Below are 26289 nucleotides of genomic sequence, written 5' to 3' on the forward strand. Positions count from 1 at the left end.
TAAATTTGTAACAATTTTGACCTCAAACTTCAACATGTAATATGAAACTCGATCAAAATTGAGTGTCTTTTTTAATTATGTAAATAATTAATTTGTGTAGTTTATATACACATTTAGTTCCAAATATTGTATCAATTAACATAGGTAAGAATTCAAAAAGAAAAAAAAATCAACATATGTAATTTTTTTTAATTAAATCTTGAAAATAATTCTAATGACAAAGACTAAAACATTACAAATTTTAACATATAGGGACTAAGTTGTTACATAATAAATCTCAAAAGATAAATTGTTACAAAATTAAAAGTATGAAATTAAAACTTTAAAACTAAAGTTCATAAACTAAATTGTTACTTCTAGCCTATGAAGCATAGATACTTCATGTAAAGCAAATAATCAGTGTCAGACACATATCGGATACCGATACTTCCAAATACGTATCTGACACGCGGCGATTTGACGTATCTATTTTTATGCGTACTTTTTTATTTAAGAAAAAAAACAAGTAATTCATCAAATCTTATCCAATCTAAAATTAGGCAACCTATTTAAAAAGTTTACTACTTGAGTCCAAAACTAAAAGAAAAATAAATAAATAATGGACCAAAGCCTAGATTAGAATCATCTAAACTCCAAATTTACATTTGAGTCCCTACAAAATCCACCAAAATATAAATCATTTTGATATCTTCAACAATAAGTTCTTCGTTTATCTTCATACTTTTCTCTAATCTTCTTTTTCTTCTTCTTTGCAATATGAATCACTTTTCTATTACATTTTATTAACTATTGTACTTCAACATCTTAGATGTTGCATTTTTTGTATTGTATTTCAGTGTTTGTATTCTATTCTGTGCTATTGTTATTAACTTATATGCTAAATTTATCTATATCCTGATTTTTTGAGGAAAAAAATGTATTTTCAACGTATTAGTATCTTCGTTTTTTAGAAATATATATATTAAAAAAAAATATAAAAAAAAGCGCATCTTTAGACGTATCCGTATCTTGGTTTTTTAGAAATTGACGAATAGCCGTATTCGATCATATCTGTATCTTGTAGCCATATCTGTGTTTTTGCTTCATAGCTTCTAGCTTCTAAATAAATTTAGGATCTAATTTTTTTTTAACCTAGAATTTTCATTTAAAAAAATTAGAGACTAAAACTGCTTACCTTTTTAAAAAAAACTAAGAACGAGTCAACAATATCAATAAGTACTATTGACAAAATTAATCTCGATTTAAATAATTATGTTACTGTTTACATTTAATTCTTAATCAGTAGGTTAAGATATTATTTATCTCTATTAAGATTAAAGATTCAAATTTTATTTTACATGTCTTAAAAAAAAAGAAATTAATTGTCCATATTTTTTAATCCTCAATGTTTATTCTATTTTTTAAAAAAATAATTAACCATTATAGAATGAGAGAATGATGATTGACGTGTTATATATAAAGTCATATGTTCGTATTCGGGTTAAGCTAATAAATTTTTTAATGAGAGATTTTGTTAAGCACATTAAAAGCACTTAAGTTGTTTGAATGGTCAAAAGTACACTTTTTTTAAGGAAATTTATGACTGATTTTATTGAGATGACCAATATTAAATGAATCTACCTACTTAGACAATAAAAAGAGGAAGAATGGCTATAGTTTTAGTACTCTATATCAACATCACTTTTCTTTGAAAACAATAGAGATTTCGAACTTCTATCAGAAGATATATGTCTTTATTAGGATCATTATCATATTTTTAAAATATTATATTAAGATACATTTGCACTATGATAGTGAAGAGAAAATAAATTGATATTTATAGAATCGGTATGATAACCTTAGAGAGGTGAATAAAGTTTATTAAAACTAATGAAAACTTTTTTTTTTAATATGAGCCTAATTAAACAAATTAATACACTAATTAAACAATATTTTTGTGCAAATAAATTCAATCCAAAATTATCAAGAAATTAATAATAATACTCTAAAACTATTTGATTTTGATAATAAGATTGATAATGAATTCATAAAGTTAAGAGCTACCAAAGAAAATAAACCAAAATGAACAATTAGTTTCAAGAACGAGAATTGCAATTAATATCAAGCAATAAAATATAATAGCAAATTAATTTAAAAATTAAATCAAGAGAGGGATAAAGAAATTGACACCATGATTTTATAGTGATTCGGCACAATTTGACCTACATCCACTTCCCAAACTTCTCTTGGGTATGTCACTCAAATTTGACCATTTCAACGACTTAGAATCAAATTGCTATAACGTTTCTTTTCTGGGGACAAAAAACAAGCTCAATCATTTTCATTGCTAAGGATCAAACCACTATAAAAATTCTTCTTTGGGATTAAGAGCAATCCTTACAAAAGTTTGAAAAAGTATATAGCACACTTACAACTCTCTCAATCGAGTAGATTTACAAATGTTAAGCTCAAAACAAATCAATCCTCATACATAAAATGTCTCTGTTAGATATATAATTAAATTTATCTCCACCTACTAGTTTAAGTTCTTGGGTCAATTGGTGATTTAAGATGGTGTTAGAGCCAGTTGCTTCAGGATGTCTTGGATTCAAGTTCATGCAATATTGTTTCCTATCTAATTAATATTATATTTTTTAAAAATAATGTTATTTTAATAATTATTAACAAAAATAGGGTTTGGTTGAAAGTATTGATAAAAATGGGGTACTAAAATCGTGGACCCGGTACACAATTACCCCTAAATCGTGGATGAGGTCTACAACTTCCTTCGCAGCACGTGAATCTGCCACACCTAGCAATTGTTGGGAATGTCCTAGAACTCACAATTCGTAAAGTTTATGTTAAACATTCTATTTATCAATAAAATATTATTGAGTGTCTCATTCAATAAAGTTGTTGATTTTGCATTCTATTATGAAAATCTGAAAATCAAATAAACATATCCATGACTATAGTATGAATACTTTAACTTTATGTGGTGACATAAATAGGATCAAGTTATAGTATATAGCCTAAATGGTCTATAAGTATATGGATGAAATTGGGTATCTCATCCTGATAACACTATTAGATGCGGCCCATTTTGTATAGATAATACAAATGATGATCCACAAATCATTCATGTAGAGACATGTGAGTGGGGACATCCTATGCAATGAGTTTGCATATAGACTGGACCACGAACTAGTCACTTTTCTTTATAATGACCATTTACTGTTAAAACTGACTATTTCATATTTAAAGTAACCTAAGATAATTCGATCTTAATCCTGAGTTACCTATGAATTCCTATTTATTCGGGATTATCCTTGATTTGCATGGGTGATAGTAGTCCAATAGCATTGCTCAATGAGCCTTCCATTTTGGATACAAGACTGGATAGATAGCTGGGGACATAGATCTGCAAGATGGAATTCACTCCTACCCATTTTTAGGATTAGCAGATAGGTTGTTCTCCAAGTGCTGATTCCAGGTCTTGAACAATCGGGCCCCGCCTTCTCATGATAGAGAATGACATGATTCATAAGTAGTATTATGAATCAAATTGTTCATTAGAGGGTCAGTGGAAACTTAAGAAAGGAGATGTATTTACAGGGGTAAAATGATAATTTGGACCCAGCTGTAATTACGAACGACCTGTGAAGGATCGACTTACTGATTATGGTTTATATGAACAAAAATATATCTATAGTGAGGAGAGTGTAACTATCGAGTTGTAGTGGTGTGTTTTGATAATTAACGAATAATAATTAATTCGATTAAAGAGTTTTAACGAATTAATTATAGATCGTTGGAGCTCATAATCTGTAGGTCCATTAGGTCTCGCTACTAGCTCATTAAATTGGAATAACAAAATTGAGTATTGATGTATGAATTTAGGGTTTTCGATTGATTGTAGATGATACAATTATAATCATTTAATTTAATTGAAATAAACGAAATTGGAAAATCAATTAATATTTAAATTATGATTTAAATATAAAATTTATTTATTGGTGATTTTGATATTTTATTAATTTAATATTTAGATATTAAATTAATATTATTTCAATTAAATAACTTTAATTAAAAAATCAATTAAAAATTTATTTTATTTTATTAATTATTTTATTAATTAATTTTAAAAAATAAAAAATAATAATAATGATTTTTTAAATCTTTTTTTTAATTAGTGGATTTTTCCATTTTTTGGGAAAAACCTACTAACCATTATGTTGGACAATCACCAAATTCCATTTCTAGTTTTAATGATCTTCAAGCTGGAGTTGTTCTTCATGCGACTCTATTCATTTGCATGAGTTCTTCCTATATATAGAAGCTCCATGCATGAAGATCAATAAGGATGCTGAGATATACTTTCTGAATTGATAACCTAGAAACCCTACTCTTGTTCATCATCAAATCAACTTGTTTAAGTGTTTCCACCACACGTTTCAACTTGAGCACAGTAGAGAAGATATCGGTGGTAGTTTTCCTACTGTTTCAAACTCTTTCTTGGTGGATCTCAGTCGAATTTGTGAAGGATATCTTCAAAGGTAATATGTGTTTTAAACCCTCTTTTGAATATCATATGAACAACATGCTTAAAACTCAAATTAAATGTAGTTTAAGTGCTTATTGATTCTGTAGTCTTCCTTTGCTTGATATATCATTCCTTCAATTGGTATCAGAGCATGATTTAAGCACTAAACTATTGTTAATTTGAGTTTGGTGGGTGTTTATTCGTGACCTGCATGAAATAATATGCTGATATGATTTTTCTAGTGTTTTGGCATTTTAATTCTTTCAATTATGTTGTTTCGCTTGTAATTGGCTCTCGTTTGACGGGCCTTAATATGTGTTTAAGAGTCTATAATTCATATGGAGTCATTAGAAGTTGAAATTAGGATGTAATTGAAGAAAAGAAGTGAAGAAGGTCGAGATACAGATTTCCAGTTCTTCAGCTACTGTTTGAATTTCCAGCGAGATTTCTAGCTTGAGCGAAATTCTGTTAGAATTTTGAGCTAGATTTCAAGTTCGAGCGAGATTTTGAATCAAGTTAGAGCGAGATTTCTAGCTCGAACGAGATTCTGTTGAAATTTCGAGTGAGATATCAAGTTCAAACGAAATTTTGAATCAAATTTGAGCGAGATTTCAAGCTCGAGCGAGATTCTGATGGAAGTCCTAGCGAGATTTCAAGCTCGAGCGAGATTCCGATGGAAGTCCTAGCAAGATTTCAAGTTCAGCAAGATTTTGAATCAAGTTCAAACAAGATTTCAAGCCAGGAGCGAGATTCTGATGGTTTGAGCGAGATTTCAATGAGCCAGCGAGAGATCAAGTTTTGAATGAGATCTCAACTTGCAGCGAGAGATCAAGTTTTAGTCAGATTTCAATCCAAGCGAGATTCTTGAACAGTTTAAGAAGATTGACTGGTTTGATCGGTCTTTTTCAAATTTGACCCGGTTCATTTTCAAAATTGGTTTGATTGACCTAGTTCAGATGGTTCAAATCTGGTTCAAGCATTCTGGGTCCGATTTTGGAGCTGTTCAAAGCAGTCAAGAAGCGGTTTGGAGCTGTCAACTGTTTTTTGTAATACATAGGGTTTTGTTTACCTAAAAATACCAAAACTAAAAACCGTATCAGTATGTATTTAATTATTTATGCATGTGATGTATGTTATAATTAAATAAATCTTGTATATGCATACAATATGTCATATAGATTTAAAATCCCACCGTAGGAAGCATATTACATGCATTGAAAGTATGTTATAAATTGTTATAATATATAGTATGCATGTATATGGTTTTTTTTTAATATAAATGTTATATTAAACGCCTTTGATGATTGTTGTGGATGCTTAGTATGTATAAATTTTTGTAAGTTGTTATAAAAGGTAATTAGACTTTAAAATCCATAACAAAGATACACAACATACTCACTTAGGTTAACAACTAGTTTTAAACTGTTAAAATAGATTGTTACCTTATAAAATTTGGTTACAAACTCAAATCGGTTCATAAACCTGTCTAAGGCTGGGGGTACTTAAGTTGACGGTTTACGTAACACCTCCTACCTGGGGATTATGACCGAAAGATTGAGTGTTGTTAACTGATTTTTATGAGCTTGCGTAAGTGTTATGAGGTTTAAAACTGGTTTAATCGCTTAGACATCGTAGGGTTATATCCAATATAAATGTTATACTTGGCTAAAAAAAATATAGATTTAGGTTGTTTAAAAGTTAGTCATTTTTAACCTAAGTAAATAAATACCCATATATTTAGAACATTTCGGTAGGAGATTGACAATATATTCGATATATAGTTATTAGCTCTCACATCCTCAAGAGTTCACACCGTGAGATCCATTCTCAGCTTCGTGACGCTTTTACCGCGACTACTCCATTCAGAAAGTATTTTCATAGGTTAATAACAAGGTGAATGGGGGAAGTAGTTCATAGTAAGTGCGTGAAGGAAATGTGTCAACATTGTCCTACGGTCTCATCCACTAATTTGAACCGCGAGATTCCCATGTTGCACCTGCTGTCATCTTTAGGCAGCACTAGCTAGTCGTTAACCACGAAAATCCTCACGAAGGGTTGTAACATAAGATTCGGAACAACCCAAACTTCAGTATTGAATAGGGTCTTATAGTTCTGTCTTGGGTATTGTCTTCCATTTCGGGAGCATATTCATGCCGTTCTATAAGATCTGAAAATGGCGGGTCATACTTACATGAATTACTAATTGTTAGTAAAGATTTTGACCGAAAACGATAACCAAAAGAACTATAGGAGTAAAAAGTTATTCTGATATAGTATTTGGTCAAGAATTGTCTTCTTTCTGTGAATGAATTGTTGACTGCCCCACGGTAGCAACTATTCTAAATTACTAAAGTATCATTTGTAAACAAATAAAGATTTATTGGGTACTTTATTATTTTGCTAAAATTGGATTTAGATGCATAAAAGTTTAATAGAATTGTTTAGTTTTTTTAGCAATGTCGAATTCAATTATACAACTGCTAGCTTTCGATAAGTTTAACGGTGAAGGATATTCAAACTGAAAATCCAACATCAATACAATATTAGTTGTGGATGATTTGAGATTTTTGTTGACAGAGGAATGTCCTCTGGTTCCTAGTACAACAGCGAACCGAAATGTTCGGGACAACTATGATCGGTGGGTTAGGGCTAATGAAAAAGCTTAGGCCTACATCTTAGCAAGTATATTAGATGTACTTAATAAGAAATATGAGGTAATGCCCACCGCTTGTGAGATAATGGCGTCGCTTCAGGAGATGTTTGAGCAACCGTTATCCTCTGTTCGACATGAAGCCATTAAGTATGTCTACAATACTCGCATGAAAGATGGGTCCAATGTTAGAGAACATGTTCTCGATATGATAGTCCATTTTAATGTTGCTAAGGCTCATGGGGCGATGATAGATGAGATAATTCAAGTAAGTATGATATTGCAATTTCTCTCAGAGAGTTATCTGCCTTTCAGAACCAATGTTGTTATGAACAATGTTACTTATAATTTGACTACGTTATTGAATGAATTACAGACATATCAGTCTATGATGAAACTTAAGGAAAAAGAAGTAAATGTTATTTCTAAACATAAGAAGTTTTTTAAGGGGTCGTTGTCTAGAACAAGACCCACTGATAACAAAAAGTATGTTCCTTCTTCTTCAAGATAAATCAGTACAAATGAAAAAGAAGAGTAAAGAGAATAAGAAAACCACTACTAAGAAAAAAAAAAAAAACTCAAACTCCCAAAGGAAAGTGTTTCTATTGCAGAGGATGGGCACTGGAAGTGTAACTGCCCAAAATATTTGGCAGAAAAGAACGCGAAAAAGGCGAAACAAGGTAAATCAGATTTACTAGTAGTTGAAACATGTCTAGTGGAGAATACGCACCTAACCTGGATATTAGATTCAGGCACCGCTAATCATGTTTGCACTTTTCTACAGGAAACTAGTTCTTTGAGAGAATTCCCTGGACAGGAAATGACTTTTAAGGTGGGAACAGGTGAAGTCATTTCAACTCATGCAGTGGAAGATATCAAGCTATTTTTTTGGAGAGTCTTTTATTTTACTTACGAATGTGTATTATGTACCTAAGATGAAAAGAAACTTAATCTCCATTTCCTGACTGCTAGAAAATATGTATAGAATATCTTTTGAATCTAATGAAGTGTTTTTTTTTTCAAGAGGTGTTCATATTTATTCTACAAGACTCGAAAATAACTTGTACATATTAAAATCAACTGAAGCAAAGGCCATTCTAAATATCGAGATGTTTAAAACGGCTGAGACTCAAAATAAAAAATGGAAAATTTCTCCTAACGCCTATCTTTGGCACCTCAGACTTTGTCACATTAATCTCAACAGGATTGAGGGATTAGTAAAAAAGGGTCATCTAAGTCAGTTAGAAGATAGTTCTTTACCTCCATGTAAATCATGTCTTGAGGAAAAAATGACAAAAAGATCTTTTTCTAACAAAGATCTTCGTGCCAAAGAGCCTCTCGAACTTATACATTCAAACCTATGTGGTCCAATGAATGTAAAAGCACAAGGAGGCTATCAGTATTTAGTTAGTTTTATTTATGATTACTCGAGATATGGCTACATTTACTTAATCAGTCACAAGTTTGAAACTCTTGAAAAGTTCAAAGAATTTAAGACCAAGACAGAAAACTTGTTAAGTAAAAGAATTAAAACACTTTGATCTGATCGAGGTGGTGAGTATATGGATTTACAATTCTAGAACTATCTAGTAGATCATGGAATTTAATCCCAGCTCACAGCATCTAGAACACCACAACAAAATGGTGTTGCAGAAAGGAAAATCGAACCTTGTTAGACATGGTCCGATCAATGATGAGTTACGATCAATTACCTCAATTTTTTGGGGGGTATGTAGTACAAACTGCAGTATATATTCTAAACGTTGTTCCTTCAAAAAGTTCTTCAGAAACACCATATGAGTATGGAAAGGACGCAGAACTGGTTTATGTCATTTTCATATATGGGGTTGTCCAGCACATGTGTTGGTACAAAATCCTAAGAAGCTGGAAACACGTTCGAAGTTATGCCTCTTTGTAGGATACCTCAAAGAAACAAAAGGAGGATTATTCTATGATCCCCAAGAAGAAAAAGTATTTGTATCGACAAATGCTACATTCTTGGAAGAAGATCATATAAAAAATCATCTACCTCGCAGTAAACTAATATTGCAAGAAATGGCCAAAGATGCTATAGAAACATTAACAAGAGTATGCCTCAACTTAGTGGGAGGGTTATTCATCAACCTGAACGTTATATGGGTTTAACAGAAACTCAAAACATCATACGTAACGATGGATTAGAGGATCCATTAACCTTTAAAAAGGCAATGGAAGATGTTGACAGGGAACAATGGATAAAAGCGATGGACATTGAAATAGAGTCTATGTACTTCAACTCTGTCTGGGAACTTGTAGATCAACCACATGGAGTTAAACCTATAGGTTGCAAATGGATCTACAAGAGAAAATGAGACAAACTACCAAGGTGCAAACCTATAAATCCAGACTCGTGGCAAAAGGTTTTACCCAAAGAGAAGGGGTTGATTATGAAGAAACTTTTTCTCCTGTTGCCATGATAAAATCGATTAGGATACTTTTATCCATTGCCACATATTATGACTATGAAATATGGCAAATGGATGTCAAGAGAACTTTTCTAAACGACCATCTTGATGAAAATATTTTTATGTCTCAACCAGAAGGGTTTATTGAACAAAGATAAGAGCAGAAAGTTTGTAAGCTTAAACGATCCATTTATGGGTTAAAACAAGCTTCAAGATCCCAGAATATAAGATTTGATACTGCGATCAAATCTTATAGCTTTGAATAGAATGTTGACGAACCTTGTGTATACAAGAAGATAGTTAACAAGACTGTAGCATTCTTAGTTCTTTATGTTGATGATATCTTGCTCATTAGAAATCAGGCAAGCTTCCTTGCTGACGTAAAGAAATGGTTAGCAACACAATTCCAAATGAAAGATTTGGGTGATGTCAATACGTTCTAGGAATACAGATCTTTCGAAATCGAAAGAATAGAACCCCTAGCACTATCTCACGCATCTTATATTGACAAGATGTTGTCAAGATATAATATGCAAAATTCCGAAAGAGGTATGTTACCTTTTAGACACGGAATTCATTTGTCAAAGGAACAATGTCCTAAAACACCTCAAGATGTTGAGGAAATGACAAGAATTCCATACGCATCTGTAGTTAGAAGTTTGATGTACACAATGTTATGTACATGCCTGACATATGCTTTGCAGTTGGAATCGTCAGCAGGTTCCAATCCAATCCAGGACACAGTCATTAGACTGCTGTAAAAAATATTCTTAAGTATCTAAAGAGAACGAGGGACTATATGCTTGTGTATGGACCTAAGGATTTGATCCTTATTGGATACATTGATTCTGATTTCCATACTGACATAGATTCAAGGAAATCTACTTCAGGATCAGTTTTCACTCTTAATGAAGGAGGTATAGTTTGGAGAAGCATTAAGCAAAGTTGTATAGCTGACTCCACAATGGAAGCAGAATACGTAGCCGCATGTGAAACTACTAAAGAAGCAGTATGGCTACGCAAATTCTTGGCTGACTTGGAAGTAGTTCCAGATATGCACCTACCTATCACACTGTATTGTGACAATAGTGGTGTTGTTTCTAACTCGAAAGAACCAAGGAGTCACAAACGTGGAAAACATATTGAAAGAAAGTACCATCTCATCAGAGATATGGTGCACCGAGAGACGTTATCGTCACAAAGATAGCCTCTGAAGACAATCTTACTGATCCATTTACGAAGGCCCTCTTGGCTAAAGTGTTCGAAGGCCACCTGGTTGGACTTGGACTCCGAGAAACGTAATTTAGGGCATGTGAGAGAATATCTATGGTATTAGAGATGCCCTAATTTATTGTATTTTTCCTTTTATGTTTCTCAACATTGTATATATTTGTTTTCACTGGAGTTTTAGTCTAAGTGAGAGATTGTTGGAAATGTCCTAGAACTCGCAGTTCGTAAATTTTATGTTAAATTCTATTTATCAATAAAATATTATGGAATGTCTCATTCAATAAAGTTTTTGATTTTGCATTCTATTATAAAAATCTGAAAATCCAATAAACATATCCATGGCTATAGTATGAATACTTTAACTTTATGTGGTGACATAAATGAGATCAAGTTAATAGTATATAGCCAAAATGGTCTATAAGTATATGGATGAAATTGGGTATCTCATCCATTTTGTGTAGGTAATACAAATGATGTGATCCACAAATCGTTCATGTAGAGACATATGAGTGGAGGCATCTTATGTAATAAGTTTGCAAATAGACTGGACCACGAATAGTCACTTTTCTTTATCACGACCGTTTATTATTAAAACTGACTATTTCATATTTAAAGTAACCTAGGATAACTCAATCTTATTCCTGAGTTACCTATGAATTCCTATTTATTGGGGATTATCCTTGATTTGCATGGGTGATAGTAGTCCAATAGCACTGCTCAATAAGCCTTTCATTTTGGAGACAAGACCGGATAGATAGCTGGAGACATAGATCTGCAAGATAGAATTCACTCCTACCCATTTTTAGGGTTAGCAGATAGGTTGTTCTCTTAAGTGCTGATTTTAGGTCTTGAACAATCGGGGCCTCGCCTTCTCGTGATAGAGAAGGACATGATTCATAAGTAATATTATGAATCGAATTCTTCATTAGAGGGTCAGTGGGAACTTAATGAACAAGATGTATTTACAGGGGTAAAATGATAATTTTGACCCAGTTGTAATTACGAACGACCTGTGAAGGATTGAATTACTAATTATGGTTTATATGAACAGAAATATATCTACAGTGAGAAGAGTGCAAATATCGAGCTATAGTGGTGTCTCTTGATAATCAACGAATAATAATTAATTCGATTAAAGAGTTTTAACGAATTAATTACAGATCGTTGAAGCTCATGATCTGTAGCTCCATTAGATCCCTCTACTAGCTCATTAAATTGGAATAAAAAATTGAGTATTGATGTATGAATTTAGGGTTTTCGATTAATTGTATATGATACAATTATAATTGTTTAATTTAATTGAAATTAAACTGAATTGGAAAATCAATTAATATTTAAATTATGATTTAAATATAAAATTCATTTATTGGTGATTTTGATATTTTATTAATTTAATATTTAGATATTAAATTAATATTATTTTAATTAAATAAGTTTAATTAAAAAATAGTTTTATTTAATTAATTTTATAAAACTAATTTTAAAAAATTAAAAAAAAAAACTAATAATGATTTTTTAAATCATTTTTTTAGTTAGTGGATTTTTTCATTTTTTGTGAAAAATCTACTAACCATTATGTTGGATAATAACCAAATTTCATTTCTAGTTTTAATGATCTTTAAGCTGGAGCTGTTCTTCATGCAACTCTATTCATTTGCATGAATTCTTCCTATATATATAAGCTCCATGCATGAAGATCAATAAGGATGCTGAGATATACTTTCTGAATTAATAATCCGAAAACTCTACTCTTGTTCATCATCAAATTAACTTATTTAAGTATTTCCATCACATGTTCCAACTTGAGCACAGTAGAGAAGATCTCGGTAGTAGTCCTCTGGTTGTTTCAAGATCTTTCTTGGTGGATCTCAATCGAATTTGTGAAGGATATCTTCAAAGGTAATATGTGTTTCAAACCCTCTTTTGAATATCATATGAACAACATGCTTAAAACTCAAATTAAATGTAGTTTAAGTGCTTATTGATTATGTAGTCTTCTGTTGCTTAATATATCATTCCTTCAGCTGTGATTGGCACATGCAGACTGCCACTTGTACAGACATGCAGTGTTGACCAGGTAATCGTGGATGGGGTCCACGATTACCCTCAATCGTGTACGGGGTATACGACTTAATGGTCCCAAAAGCAACTACACGGCCTTCTCCCTTCACTTTCTTCCCCATCTTAAACTCTCTCCCTGTCTGCCCCTCTCTCACAACCGTCGTCCATCGCTCTACTACCGCCATTTTCCGTTCATCGTCGACAATCGTCTTCTGTCCACGATTGTCCACCGTCCACAATCGTCGCCACTCTCAAATATTCTTTTTCGATCACTCTGGTACATTTTATGTTTCTCCCACTACTGTCTGATTTCGAGCGTGCTGGTACATACTATTGGGGTGGCTCCTGTCTTGCATGGCTCTATAGAGAACTTTGTTGGGCTACTAATGCACAAGCGTTGGAAATAGTGGGGTCACTGATACTGCTACAAGTATGGGCTTATGAAAGATTTAAAATTATAGCACCACAAGTGCAATTACAGGCCCCAGGTCATCGTCCACTCAGTGTCAGGTATTATTTTATTTATATATTTATTCTGTTATCATTTTATGTAATAAAATAAGTTAATTAGTTTTTTAAAAAATTTTTAGATGGAGTGGTGTATTAACTGCCTCTGAATAGTCATCAAATATGTTACTAGTGTTGAGATTGTTGTCCTAATTCTCCTAGAGTCTCGTAGTTTGTAATTTATACACATTGTTATGAATAAAATAAGAGTTATTTTATCTGGCATTTACTCATATCTAATAAACAAAGTTCCATGGTTATCGTATGTAAACTTAAGCATGTATATGAGATACGGTCCACTTTGTAGAGGTTTGCAAGTGTTGTTAACTACTACAGATGTAGATCCTGACCATTCATGTGGAGACATGTGAGCAGGGGTGTCCTATACAAAGAGTTTGTATAAGACCGAGCCACGAGATGATTCATCTTTGTATATAACGCCGTTGATACTAGAGACTTACATGTCACCTAAACATCCAAAGGTGACATGACCTCAATCCTGAGTGTTTTGGGAACTTCTGCCTTTGAGGGCGGTCCTTTGATTAGTATGGGTGAGAATGGCCAGATTGCCAACTCAACATGCCTACCTTTTTTGGACTTGTCTAATTTGGGAGTTGGGAACTCAGTTACACAAGATGGAATTCACTCCTTCCCCGAAGCAGGGGTAAGTAGATAGATTGCTCCCTTAATAACTGATTCTTGGGCTTGAACATAGTGGCCACAACTTCTCTTTGGAAGAGAGGACTCAGTCATAGTAGGACTATGACTTATGTTTATTAGAGGAATCAATGGTACTTAAGAAGTTAGATGTAACTACAAGGGCATAGCGGTTATTGGTCCAGCTGTACTTACGAGCGATCTGTGAAGGGTTATCGCACTGTTGATTGGTTGATACGGACACATAATATATCTATAGTAAGGAGAGATAAGCTGTCGGTCTTTAATGGAGTGTCTGGCAGTTAAGGGGTGGTGGATCTCGTGACTAAAGAGTTTAGTCAATTATTCACGTACCGTTGGAGCTTCGAGCTACAGGTCTATAAGGTCCTCTTGGTAGCTCAATGGATTCAAGTTGAGAATCAGTTTTTGGTGTTGATTTGAAATGTTCAAATTGACAAGAGGTAATTCGATTATATATGATATGATCAGTGTGGTGTATGAAATACATCAAGTGGAGGATTAATGTAAATGAGATTTACATTAAGAACCATGGAAAGAGCTATGGTTTGTATGTTTCATGAGATGAAAATTTAAAACTATAGGTTATAAATTTAGTATGGTAAGTTGGTTATCATATATATTTATAATAATTAATATTATTGGATAATTATATTTTTTTCTCTAATAACCAATTGAAGGGAGGTTATTGGTAGTTTCATGGTAACCGTGAGATAAAAGGAAAAATGTTTTCCTGATTTAAAAAAAAATTGAAGATTTGATAAAGTTTCTGTTCTCGGCAAATTACTCACGGTTGGCTGTCAAGTGAATAAGATTTACTAAACAACAACTGAAGAGAGACTAGACGATCGTAGAGTGATTTATACGATAGATCACGCAGCTGGCCGATTAGCTAAATAATCGCGGAGCTTCTTCTAAACGATTGGCATTGTCTATACGATAGATCTTGTCATCTCCAACTTGCACAATCATTTACACGATTGTTCCTCCGGTCTTGTCCTCTAACCAAGTCCACACAGAGCTCACACTTTTGGATTCTCACACCGAGAATACCAAGGTAGCCATTGTGGTGGTGTCGTACTCAACTCGACATTGTCGAGGTTTATTGGAGGTCGTTCGCTGTGTTCGTGGTGTTGGAGTTCGTTGTTTTCATGATCTTGGAGATCACTGAGTTTGTGGTCGTTGTGATCGTGCAGTGTAGCGGTCGTAGTGTACGAGCGTTCGGGTTGGTAGTCTTACTGATTGTTCGAGCGTTCGTGATTAAGGGTGTTGAAGATGAGTCTTCAAAGGTATGTGTAATTCTTCCCTTTCTTAGTAAAGTATGCTGTAATTTCGTTTTTTGCATAACCTGTATGTTTTTGTTTCTTAATTGTAATTGTTAATGTTCAAATACGAATGAAATTTGGAACAATCATTCTGTTGCTCATGAAAATCCCCATGTTCGACTTCTTTCAACAAGAATACCGACAAATATTTAACCGACTGATGCACAATCATGTAAAAATGAATATACAAATTAATATTACAAACTTTTTGGGTGTCTAATTATTTTTTTTCAGACTATTGGATACCATACACACAAGATATTTGGTTATTATTACCTGATTACTATCGTGATGGTCAAGACATTTGGTTGACCGTTAGCCCTCTTATATGCTTGCATATAGTAGAGTAGCATTAACTAGAAAGTTCGGTCTACGACAAACGATTTCATTACAAGAAAAATCACATTTCTTGACGTTTGAAATTTTAAATACTTGATGTTTTTATTGAAAAAAAAGGTAAAAAAAACAGGTGATTTAAAAGAAAAGACGTCGAGAATTGTTTTAAAAAAGCAGAGGTTTCTAGAAAATATTGTACTTGACGTTTTAAAAATTTCAAGTTCAATTAATGGTTTCTTGACATTTTTAAAACGTCAAGAATATTAGAATATACAGGGTAGTGTTGCAATGCTACGAATTTTGACAGAAAAATGAAAAACGTGCGCGCCTCATGAAAACAACGTTGCAATGCTCTCAATAGCGTTGCAACACTACGAGTTTTGATGGAAAAATAGTGCGCCTCGCAAACAGCGTTGCAACGCTCTCAATAGCGTTGCAACGATAAGACAGATTTAAAAGAATTTTTCAGCCGAACTGCTTGTTTTTCTTTCTTCTCCTTGCAAAATTTCTGCAATTCTTCTTGGTTTTTCACTTCCCTTTATGCATCTTTGTTATTCCATCAATCTTAAAGAGATTCTTCATTGAGGTAAGTAGATTTAGTTTAGATTAGGTTTACTTCTTGATTTTCTTGGTTTGAGGCATGAACTTTCAAAGTTAGGGCTTGATTTGTTTGGTTTGAGACTTGAACTTTCAAAGTTAGGGCTTAATCTCTTATATATATTCTTGAATCTCATAATAAATTCTTCTTTCATATTGTTCTTGGTTTGAGGCATGAACTTTTAAAGTTAGGGCTTGATTTTATTCCATCAATCTTGAAGAGATTCTTCATTAAGGTAAGTAAATTTAGTTTAGATTAGGTTTAATTCTTGACTTTCTTGGTTTGAGGCATGAATTTTCAAAGTTAGGGCTTGGTTTTTTTGGTTTGAGGCTTGAACTTTCAAAGTTAGGGCTTAATCTCTCATATATATTCTTGAATCTCATAATAAATTCTTCTTTAATATTGTTCTTGGTTTGAAGCAAGAACTTCCAAAGTTAGGGCTTGATTTTATTTCATCAATCTTGAAGAGATTTTTCATTAAGGTAATTAGATTTAGTTTAGATTAGGTTTAATTCTTGAATTTTTTGGTTTGAGGCATGAACTTTCAAAGTTAGAGCTTGAATTTTTTGGTTTGAGGCATGAACTTTCAAAGTTAGGGCTTGATTTTTTTGGTTTGAGGCTTGAACTTTCAAAGTTAGGGCTTAATCTCTCATGTACATTCTTGAATCTCATAATAAATTCTTCTTTCATATTGTTTTTGGTTTGAGGCATGAAGTTTCAAAGTTGGAGCTTGATTTTATTCCATCAATCTTGAAGAGATTCTTCATTGAGGTAAGTAGATTTAGTTTAGATTAGGTTTAATTATTGACTTTCTTGGTTTGAGGCTTGAACTTTGGTTTAATGCTTTATGAGGTTGTAATATTGACAATGTTAAAGAAGTGAAGTTTTTATAAAAGATATATTGGTGAAAATTTGATTGATATATAAGACTAAAAATGCGTGTATTGTTTATTTGATTGGTAAATGTATGACATATATATACCAAATGTGGTTGTTGGATCCAATAGATAAAAATGTCAACATTACAGATTCTTTTTAAAAAATCACAAGCAAATTTCTTGACTTTTTTCTTTATCAAGATTATAGATATTATTGACATTTTTTCCTTGTCAAGAATGCTCATATTCTTGATATTTCAAACATGTCAAGTATTAGTGTTTTTTGACGTTTTTTAAATGTCAAGTATCACTTTTCTTGACGTTTTTAAAACGTCAAGAAAATCGACATTCTTGACACTAGCTTCCTTGACATTTTTTAAAACGTCAAGAAAAGTGATTATTGACATTTAAAAAATGTCAAGAAACATTGTTTTTGTAGTAGTGCTTTGTTATGTTATACACTTTCGGCACTGCACCAGATTGATTTGAGAGGTAAGCACAACCAAGAATAGTGTCAAATTCACACAGAATATATATCGTACTGGCATGCACGTCATGATCGTTGTGCATGGGGAGAAATAACATATCGATCAACTATATCAGATGACTATTTTTCTTGGTACAATTTAATCACAAGGCTATTTATCACACCTGATGGTGCTTACTATTATGCATGGTAAGAGTTTGATTATCTTACATTTCTCAAATATATTATATGAACATTATTTAATATTAATTTTTTTCATCGTATAGAATAATTTTGTCCAAGATGTACAACAGTATTTAGTACAACACGATTAACCAGAGTTGGGTTCAATGTGTGACCAAACCTTGGTAAATGTAGAAAGTATTATTCAGCAGATAAGATGACCCAATGTTGTTGATACTGATCGAAGACGTAGTCGTCGTAGACGACAATGACAATAAGTCGAAGCTAATCTAGAGACACATGAAGACGACCCTCCTGTGAAAAACTGGGTTACTTGTAATTCAAACTTTTAACTTCATGTAAACTTTTATTTTGAAATTAAAGAACTAATAAATTACATTTTATCATGAGACACTGAATCTAGTAAATGAGTATGATATAAAAGATCAATAACAAAACAATAAAAAGAACAATCATTTTTTTTATACTAAAAAGAAATTTCTTGGTTAGAATTTTTTTAAAAAAAAATCAAAATTGGAAAAAAAATTACTAAAATCATGGACCTCGTCCACGAGTTTGGTCCTTTGACCAAGTCCACATGGCTAACATGGACGCTGACTAGATTGAAACGTAATCGAGTACTAGGTACACGATTTTTCCTTCCAACAAAAACTACCTTATTTTTTCCAATACTTTTTCCTTCAACACTAGTTTTGAAATTTCTTTCCTATGTACCTCATTTTTGTCATTATTTTTTAAAAAAACATATTATTCTTGAACTTAGCCCTTAATATTATTTTCACTTATTTTGCTCTTCTTCATAGTTTAGCCCACAAGTGAAAGGAGTGTTAGATGATATATAATTAATTCTACATTTTTCTATCAGCTTAAGCTAGTGGATGAAGGTAAATTTAATTATAATATCTGACACTTCCTCTCACTTGTAGACTCGAAATATGAAGAAGAATCAAACAAGTGGAAATCAATATTAAATGGGGAGGAAACAACAAGACATCCTAAACCAACCTGCTCTAATACCATCTAAATCACCAATTGACCCAAAAGCTTAAGCTGATAGGTAAAGGTAGATTTAATTATAATCCTTAGTGGTTAATTTGTGTCAATTCCCTGTCAGTAAAAATCCTTAGTGGTCAAACAAGATGTAGTCATGTTCATAGTATTTGTTTGTGGTTGTGCCTTCAGACGAGTAATGTGCTCAAGTGTAATTCGAATGGATGACTATTCCATAGTTGAGTTAGCATGAAGATTAGATGACTATTTGAAGGAACGCTTGGTGATCCTTTGTTTGAGGGAAGAATTGTTGGATGAGAATGCGATCAAAGTCCCACAATAGTTAAATAAGGGGATGATCATTGGTTTATAAGGGAGGACAACTATCTCCAATGGTATGAGGTCTTTTTGGTGGTTTCAAAAGCAAAGTCATGAGAGTTTATACCCAAAGTGGTATTAGAGTAGGTTGGTTCGGGATGTCTTGTGTGCAAACCACTGCCGTATTGTTTTCTCCTCAATTAATATTCATTGATGATTTAAGAATATCTCTCAAGAATAAGATGAAAAATAAAAATTGAAACATAGAAAGAGAAATAACGGAGGATTTAAAATAATGATAATTGTTGTTTTAATTTTGGAGAATATAAAAAATTTAAAAAGAGAGGGAAGAGACAGTGGAAGATTGAAAATAATGATAATTGTTGTTTTACTTTTGGAGAAGATGAAGAATTTAAACAGAAAGGGAAGAGGTGAAAACTAAATTCAATTTGAGCTTTTGATCTTGGAAAAAAAAAATTGGTGAAGATTTTTCTTTCTAAAATCAACCACATCAGACATAAACACAATATATATGCATTTTCTTTTATAACCCAATAAAAAGAAAAAGTTCACCACATGTCACTCCTCCATTGCTTCAAATGTCATCTTATAATTGGGCTCACTTTGACAAATAAGTTACCATGTCATCACCTAGGTATTTTTTTCGTTAAAATTATTTTGGCTATATCTTTTCTGTTTGAACTTTAATTTGAGTTATTCAAATTGTGTTTTGTTATCCTGAACTCTACACAATGGGCACTTCAAAAACACTAAAATTATTTGTGAATAAAATCAAGTTTGTCATCATTAAAACATCAATCAATTTATTAATTTTAATTTTAATGTTTTTATACATATTTTTATACATATACACAACAATTGAGAAGGAACAAAAGAAAATAAAACACATAGTTAGCAATAGAAAGTTATTCCAAATGGTTGATGGCAAAATCTGGACATCAAGACTCATCAAACCTTCACATGATTTACAATGGTAAATTTGTAATTTTGGGGAAGAAAGATGATCTGCAAGACAAAGAAGAAGAAAACACCAGAGTGGTGCCTACCACAAAATTTCTGATGTTTATGTCAGTATCTGGTAAAGGACTAGAGCAAGTTTTAATTAAATAGTTAAATTTCTCACTAATTTTTTATATGATCATAGTTCCACATGGAATAACGAGAAATTACCCAATTTTATGATAGAAGAAAATAATTATCTATCAAATTATTTATATATATAATTTAAATTTAATCTTCAATTCAAACATATTCATTTTTTTTACACTAATTCAAACATATTCATTATCTTGCTCATTAAACAAAAAACTTGAAATTTAAATATAACATTATTAATAATAGAACATAAAATAAAATTATTAATTATAATAAATTAAAGAAGGCTAACAAGGCGGAGAATGTGGATTGTACTCCCTGTCTCCGTTCTCATTTAGTTTATAAGAATTTTTTTTCTTCGTTGGCCCATTATTTTTTGCACTACTTTGACCTTCACGTGACTACTGTTATTTCAATTTTACCTTTAATGTTCTTCTTTTTCGAACCAATGACTCTTGGTCCAAAATGACTTATAACACAGATGCATGATCTATTTTTCATGGGTGGACAATCTATATGAGTGTAAACAAAACCACCAAAGGCCATCTCCTATTAATTTTGTGAAAAAGAAAAAACGAAACCACGAATTAAATACACAATGTTCTGAAAATGTCAAAATGTTCTTTTATAATTTTAGCACAACTAAAATTCAACCATAGATTCCTTAAAAAGAAAAAAAATATATACATATACGTAGGGTATGACGATGTGACATTTGATAATACTATTATCTCACATGATTGTAACTTTTTTTTTTTTAAATATATATATATATATATACTACTTTTTCCAAAATTTTAAAGTTTGTTCAATTTTAGTTCATATATTTTAAAGTTTAAGTTTAGCCTATTTACTTTTAATGAATCTTAAATTTAGTCTCTATGCGAAATTAATGTTGATTTTTTTTTCCTTTTTGTCTATTAGCATTTTCACTATAAAATTTGAAAACTTATTCACATAGCATGAAAATTATTATTATTGTTTGGTGCTTGGATCTCATTTACTATGGTTGCTTTGTAGGTGCCTGGTGACCTTGACCTCTAGCCTACCCTCCTCTGATCTGGTGTAGATCTAATTCAAGCTGACCTGCATAAGTGATCCTCGCACCAATGTGATGCCAAACCTACTGTATTTTGATGCCTGGGCTAGTATATGGAGTGAATAATCCAGCTAAGCACTAAAAGAGTTAAGGTTGGCGTTTCTTTTGAGATTACTTACCCTCACGCGGGGTGGGTCGAATGGGGTATTTATAAACTTCTCCTCTAACACATATCGATAGTTGCATGTGACGGTAGATAGTGTCCGAGACATTTCTGGTGCTTGAGGTGGCAGGGTGCTAGTTTGGTCTTGGCTCGTTTATTTTCCAATTAGTATATATCTACTGGTTCGGTTGGTAAACTCAAACCCTAAAATATTGACATTTTCCTTTTGGATGCGTGGTCCCTTATATATTTTTTTCCTAGTATCCTTAGGACTTGGATCCGCCCGTGGGTTGTGAGCTTTGCATCAAGGAACCCTCAACAATTAATATTTAGTCAATTTTGACAAAAAAATAATTTTGAGAGACTAAATTTAAGATTTATCAAAAGTATAGGTATTAAAATTAGACATTTGATACATGAACTAAAATTAAACAAACTTCAAAATATAGGGATCAAAATATTATTTAACCTGCTTTTTCATTGTCAAATATTTACTCCATTATATTCCATTAAGAAATTGTAAATGATCAAATTTAATTGCAAATCCAACTTGCTTGAGTTGAATTGTTATATATTTTCAAATCAACCACCTGTGAAGTTGAAATTTAGAAGATTCAAACATCTACCTACCTTCTTGATTAAGAGGGTATGTCTAACCAAGTTAGTTTTTTTTTAAAATAATAAATAAATAAACAAGTTGAGTTATAATCACATTAACAATTAAGTTGAAAATTTATAATTGAAAAGAAAAATCTCTACACTTTTATGAAAGTAAGAACTAACCATCTAATCCATGTAGTTTTAAAAGTTTAGTCTTTTAACTTTAAAATGTAATAACTTCAAAATATGCATTGTGTTCTAGATTTAGTGTTTGTGACAAAAATTTTCATAAAAATGAGGGGAAAATACCCATATGGTCTCTTTTGAAGAATGTGTTTATTTGGCCTTTTAAGGTTTCAAATTGACTATTTTAGTCCCTTTGTTTTTTAAAACAAGTTTAAAAAGTCCTTAAACTAATAAATCTATTAAATTTTAAAATAAAATAAAATAAATGGCAACATAGTAAGATGAGTGGGAAAAGATTTTAATCTTTATTTCCTCTTTCTTATTTCTCTCACATTCTTAATCTCTCCTGTTCGGTTTCTGTTCTCCCTCCCCATCTTCCCTATTATTTAGTCTGGTAACACCAGAGCCCTAAAATCGGCATAAATAGATACTTGATATTTCGATGACTATTTGTTATTTTGATTTTTTTTAAATTAAATTTATTTTTTTTAAAAAAATATTTATTGTTTCTCAATATTCAGGATCGACCCCTAAATCCAAACCAAATAACAGAGAGGGAGGAGAGAAATTTAACAAGAGAGAGAAATAAAAGAGAGGAGAGAAAGGTTAAAATATGTATATATTTTTTCCAACTCACCTTGTCACTTCACCATTTAGTTCCTTTTATTTTAAAATTTAATAGATTTATTAGTCGAGGCACCTTTCAATTTGAAACTTTAGAAACAAGATGCATGTATTCTTCAAAATTCAAAGACGAAAAAGATATTTTTTCTTAAAAATTGTTTGTCAATTTTTATTACATAATAATTTAATCCTTATAATTTATATATAGATTTGATTCTCTATCATCACAGAGACTAAATTGTTATAAATTATAAAATATAGAGATTAAATTATAAATTCAGAGACTAAGTTATTATAAATTTGAAAGTAAAGAAACTAAATCGTTAATTTCGTAATAGTTCATAGAGTAGAATTATTTTTTAAACCTTAATTTAAATTTTAAAGGCAGTAGATGTACTTTTTTTTTATTATTATTATTTATCTATATTGTTGATAGAGTATATTTGTAAGTTTTGGTGTGGTTGGGAAAAGGAAAGGTTTCATGAATTTTTCTTTTTTTTGTACACAATTTGTGATGTAATTTTTGTCTCAAAAGATTTCTCTTTCCCTTCCAACAATGATTTGGGTGATCACGTTTTCTACTTTTTCTTTTGATTGAAAAAAATATATATGGAAAAGGAAAAAAAAGGAAAAAAAAAAAAAAAGAAAGAAAAAAGAAGCTGAATGATGCTCTGCATTATGCAATCCAAAAATTGTCTCCGAAATCTTTCGTCTTCTTCTTCCTCTCTCCAACTCTGTTTTCTGCTGCACATCGCCACTGACACCCAACAAAGCCGCTGAAACAGGGGACACCCACCACAAACTTACTTCTACTTCTCACTCCATTTCTCATTATCACACCCTAAATCAAACTTTTTTTCTTTGATGGCACTCCTTTCTCTCTGTTCCCATTCATGGTTTTGCCCTTATAGAGCCATTACATGAGGATTCTCTTTCTGGGTCTTTGCGATGACTACAATCCAAAACTCCCATGTCGGCACAATGGATGTAGAACAACAACAACAACAGCGGCCTCGCCGGGTTTCCGCCGCTGCTACTGACTCCTCACCGGCCTCCGATGATGTGCGGCGGTGCTCGGTCCAATCCAGGGCTGACATTATGGAGGAAGTGGCGGCGGAGAAAAGAAGGGGATCCTCTGTTTCGGAGTGCTCTGTAGAGATGGATCTGGAATGTGGGTTGGCTGAGATTAAGGTACATTTGGCGAAAATCGAGAGGGATTGCCGGATTTGTCATTTGAGTTTGGATGCTTCTAATCATGAATCTGGAATCCCCATTGAGTTGGGTTGTTCTTGTAAGGATGATTTGGCTGCTGCTCATAAGCAGTGTGCTGAGGCTTGGTTCAAGATTAAGGGCGACATGTAAGTTCCTTCAAATTGAATAACGCCTAATGTTTTCTTGCTTTCAAGTTTCATTTCTTGTGTTCAATTACTTTTCAATTCATTGGATATAATGATTGATACCACAATAAATATGTCTAGAATCTGGAATAACAATCTTGTAGTTCAAATTTCCCTCTTCCTATTGGTGTTTTAGTTTTTATTTCTGTATTCTTTTTTCTATTTTCTGACTACTCTTGAAGTTTGTCTTCTTACTTAATAGTTGTGGACTTGTGGTTGACTTCTATTGCTCTTGGTGGTTTATTAATGTTAAAGAATTTGGCTTTTATTTGTCTTTGATCATGTCAAGATAGCCTTCTTTGACTAAAAATGTCTGATTCTTGATCTTTTGTCTGCAAAACACCTTAATCTAATTGCTAAAAGTTTGAGACTATGTAGTCATCTTTATTTTTGCTTCTGCCTTAATGGAAATAGTTATGCAATTATAAATCCAATAGCCTTTTTTAGGATCCATGTTTTCATTTCCTTTGAAAGAACAAAACCAAAATGAAATGTGTTTCTTTGGCAAAACAAATAGAAGTTGGATTTTGCATTGGACGATATGAGACCGAGATGGCATTTGATCGAGGAGTCAGCCACTCTTGGATTGGAGGTGTTTCTTGCAGAAGAACTTTGCCTTCATCTTGTAGAAAAACACTCATTTCTTTAGCCTGGAATTTGCTTGCTTTAGTCTGATGTACTATTAATTAGAGCACATTTCTTATCTGAGTTCAAATGTTTTTATCATCATTCTTAACCCTTGGGTCCGTTTTCGCTGTATAGACAAAGTTAGAGCTTCAGTTTGAGTAGATGGTTATTTCATTTCACGACTCTCAAATCATCATCCAACACTGTGAAGCTAGTTTTTCTGTCGAATAATTCACGGTAACGAACATGCGTCTCCCCTAAAACCTGGAAAAGCCATTCAAATTTATAGATAAAGATACTATATTTGAACAGGAAATATCCTCATTCGTTGTACTGCACCCGCATTAGGTATCAGCTATCTGAAATCTCTTACCGTCTTCATATTTTGTGGTCAAGCTGATTGATGAATGCTTTATTATATACAAATCACGGTCAAAAGAGTTTGTAAGAAGTTAAAATGTATCTTCATTACATCTTTTGCATAGGTCGTATATAATTTTACCCATGAAGAATCTATGTGCATATTGAAAGAATTGAGTCGTTATAATTCGATCTGTTAAGAACTTTATTGCTTTTGACCCTGCTAGCAACCATGTGTAGTTTGGCCAGGAAAACTTTTCATTATTGGAGAATGATCTATAACTAAAAAACCTTTCTTGTGATTCATGCTGTTCTTTTAGCTATGACTGTGCTGTTTAGAGTAATTTGAAAGCTATGTTATCTGAAAGAAGATGAAGGAAAAAGCTCAATATGTACCTTGTCTGTCTGCTTGGCTTGCACTGATCCATCTATAATTTGTTACAGCACATGTGAGATCTGTGGATCAATTGCACACAATGTCACTGGTACTTATGAACCCGATTCAACAGAGCAGCGCAATGAGTCAAATGAAGCAACAACAGCAACCACTACAGCTGCTGTCGTGATGCCACTGCACTCTACAGAGGCTCGGAACTTCTGGCAAGGCCACAGGTTCCTGAATTTCTTACTTGCCTGCATGGTTTTCGCCTTCGTAATATCATGGCTATTTCACTTCAAAATACCATCATAATCACGAAAACTACACCTGAAAAGTAGCAGCAAAAGATAGTCGAAAAGCTTCGCCGTGCTCTCTTCATTCTGTAATGCTGCCATTGAAATGAACTCAAAAGATCGACTATATCGTACCATTACCGGCTCAGGATTGTGATTACCAATATTCTGTTAATATATATTAATGTTAGAGAACCTTGAAGGAAGAGTTTGGCCTTGTAACTTGTAAGATGTATAATGAAACTGTCTGTTAGTTTATATTGTATTATTGGGCTCAGCCTAGCTGGATTGGCCGTCTCAA

General features: G+C 32.4%; 1 protein-coding gene across 1 annotated transcript; it reads left to right on the forward strand.

The window, feature by feature from the left end:
- The first annotated feature begins 23407 nt into the window (after positions 1-23407).
- Positions 23408-26289, forward strand: LOC120075258 (RING/FYVE/PHD zinc finger superfamily protein). Its single transcript, XM_039028475.2, has 2 exons — positions 23408-24290; positions 25761-26289. The coding sequence occupies exons 1-2, from the start codon at positions 23881-23883 to the stop codon at positions 26005-26007; spliced, it is 657 nt and encodes a 218-aa protein (XP_038884403.2). The 5' UTR covers positions 23408-23880; the 3' UTR covers positions 26008-26289.

The sequence above is a fragment of the Benincasa hispida genome, chromosome 4 (genome assembly GCF_027475165.1).
Source record: "Benincasa hispida cultivar pf3 chromosome 4, pf3_genome.v1.1, whole genome shotgun sequence".
Classification (NCBI taxonomy): Eukaryota; Viridiplantae; Streptophyta; class Magnoliopsida; order Cucurbitales; family Cucurbitaceae; genus Benincasa; species Benincasa hispida.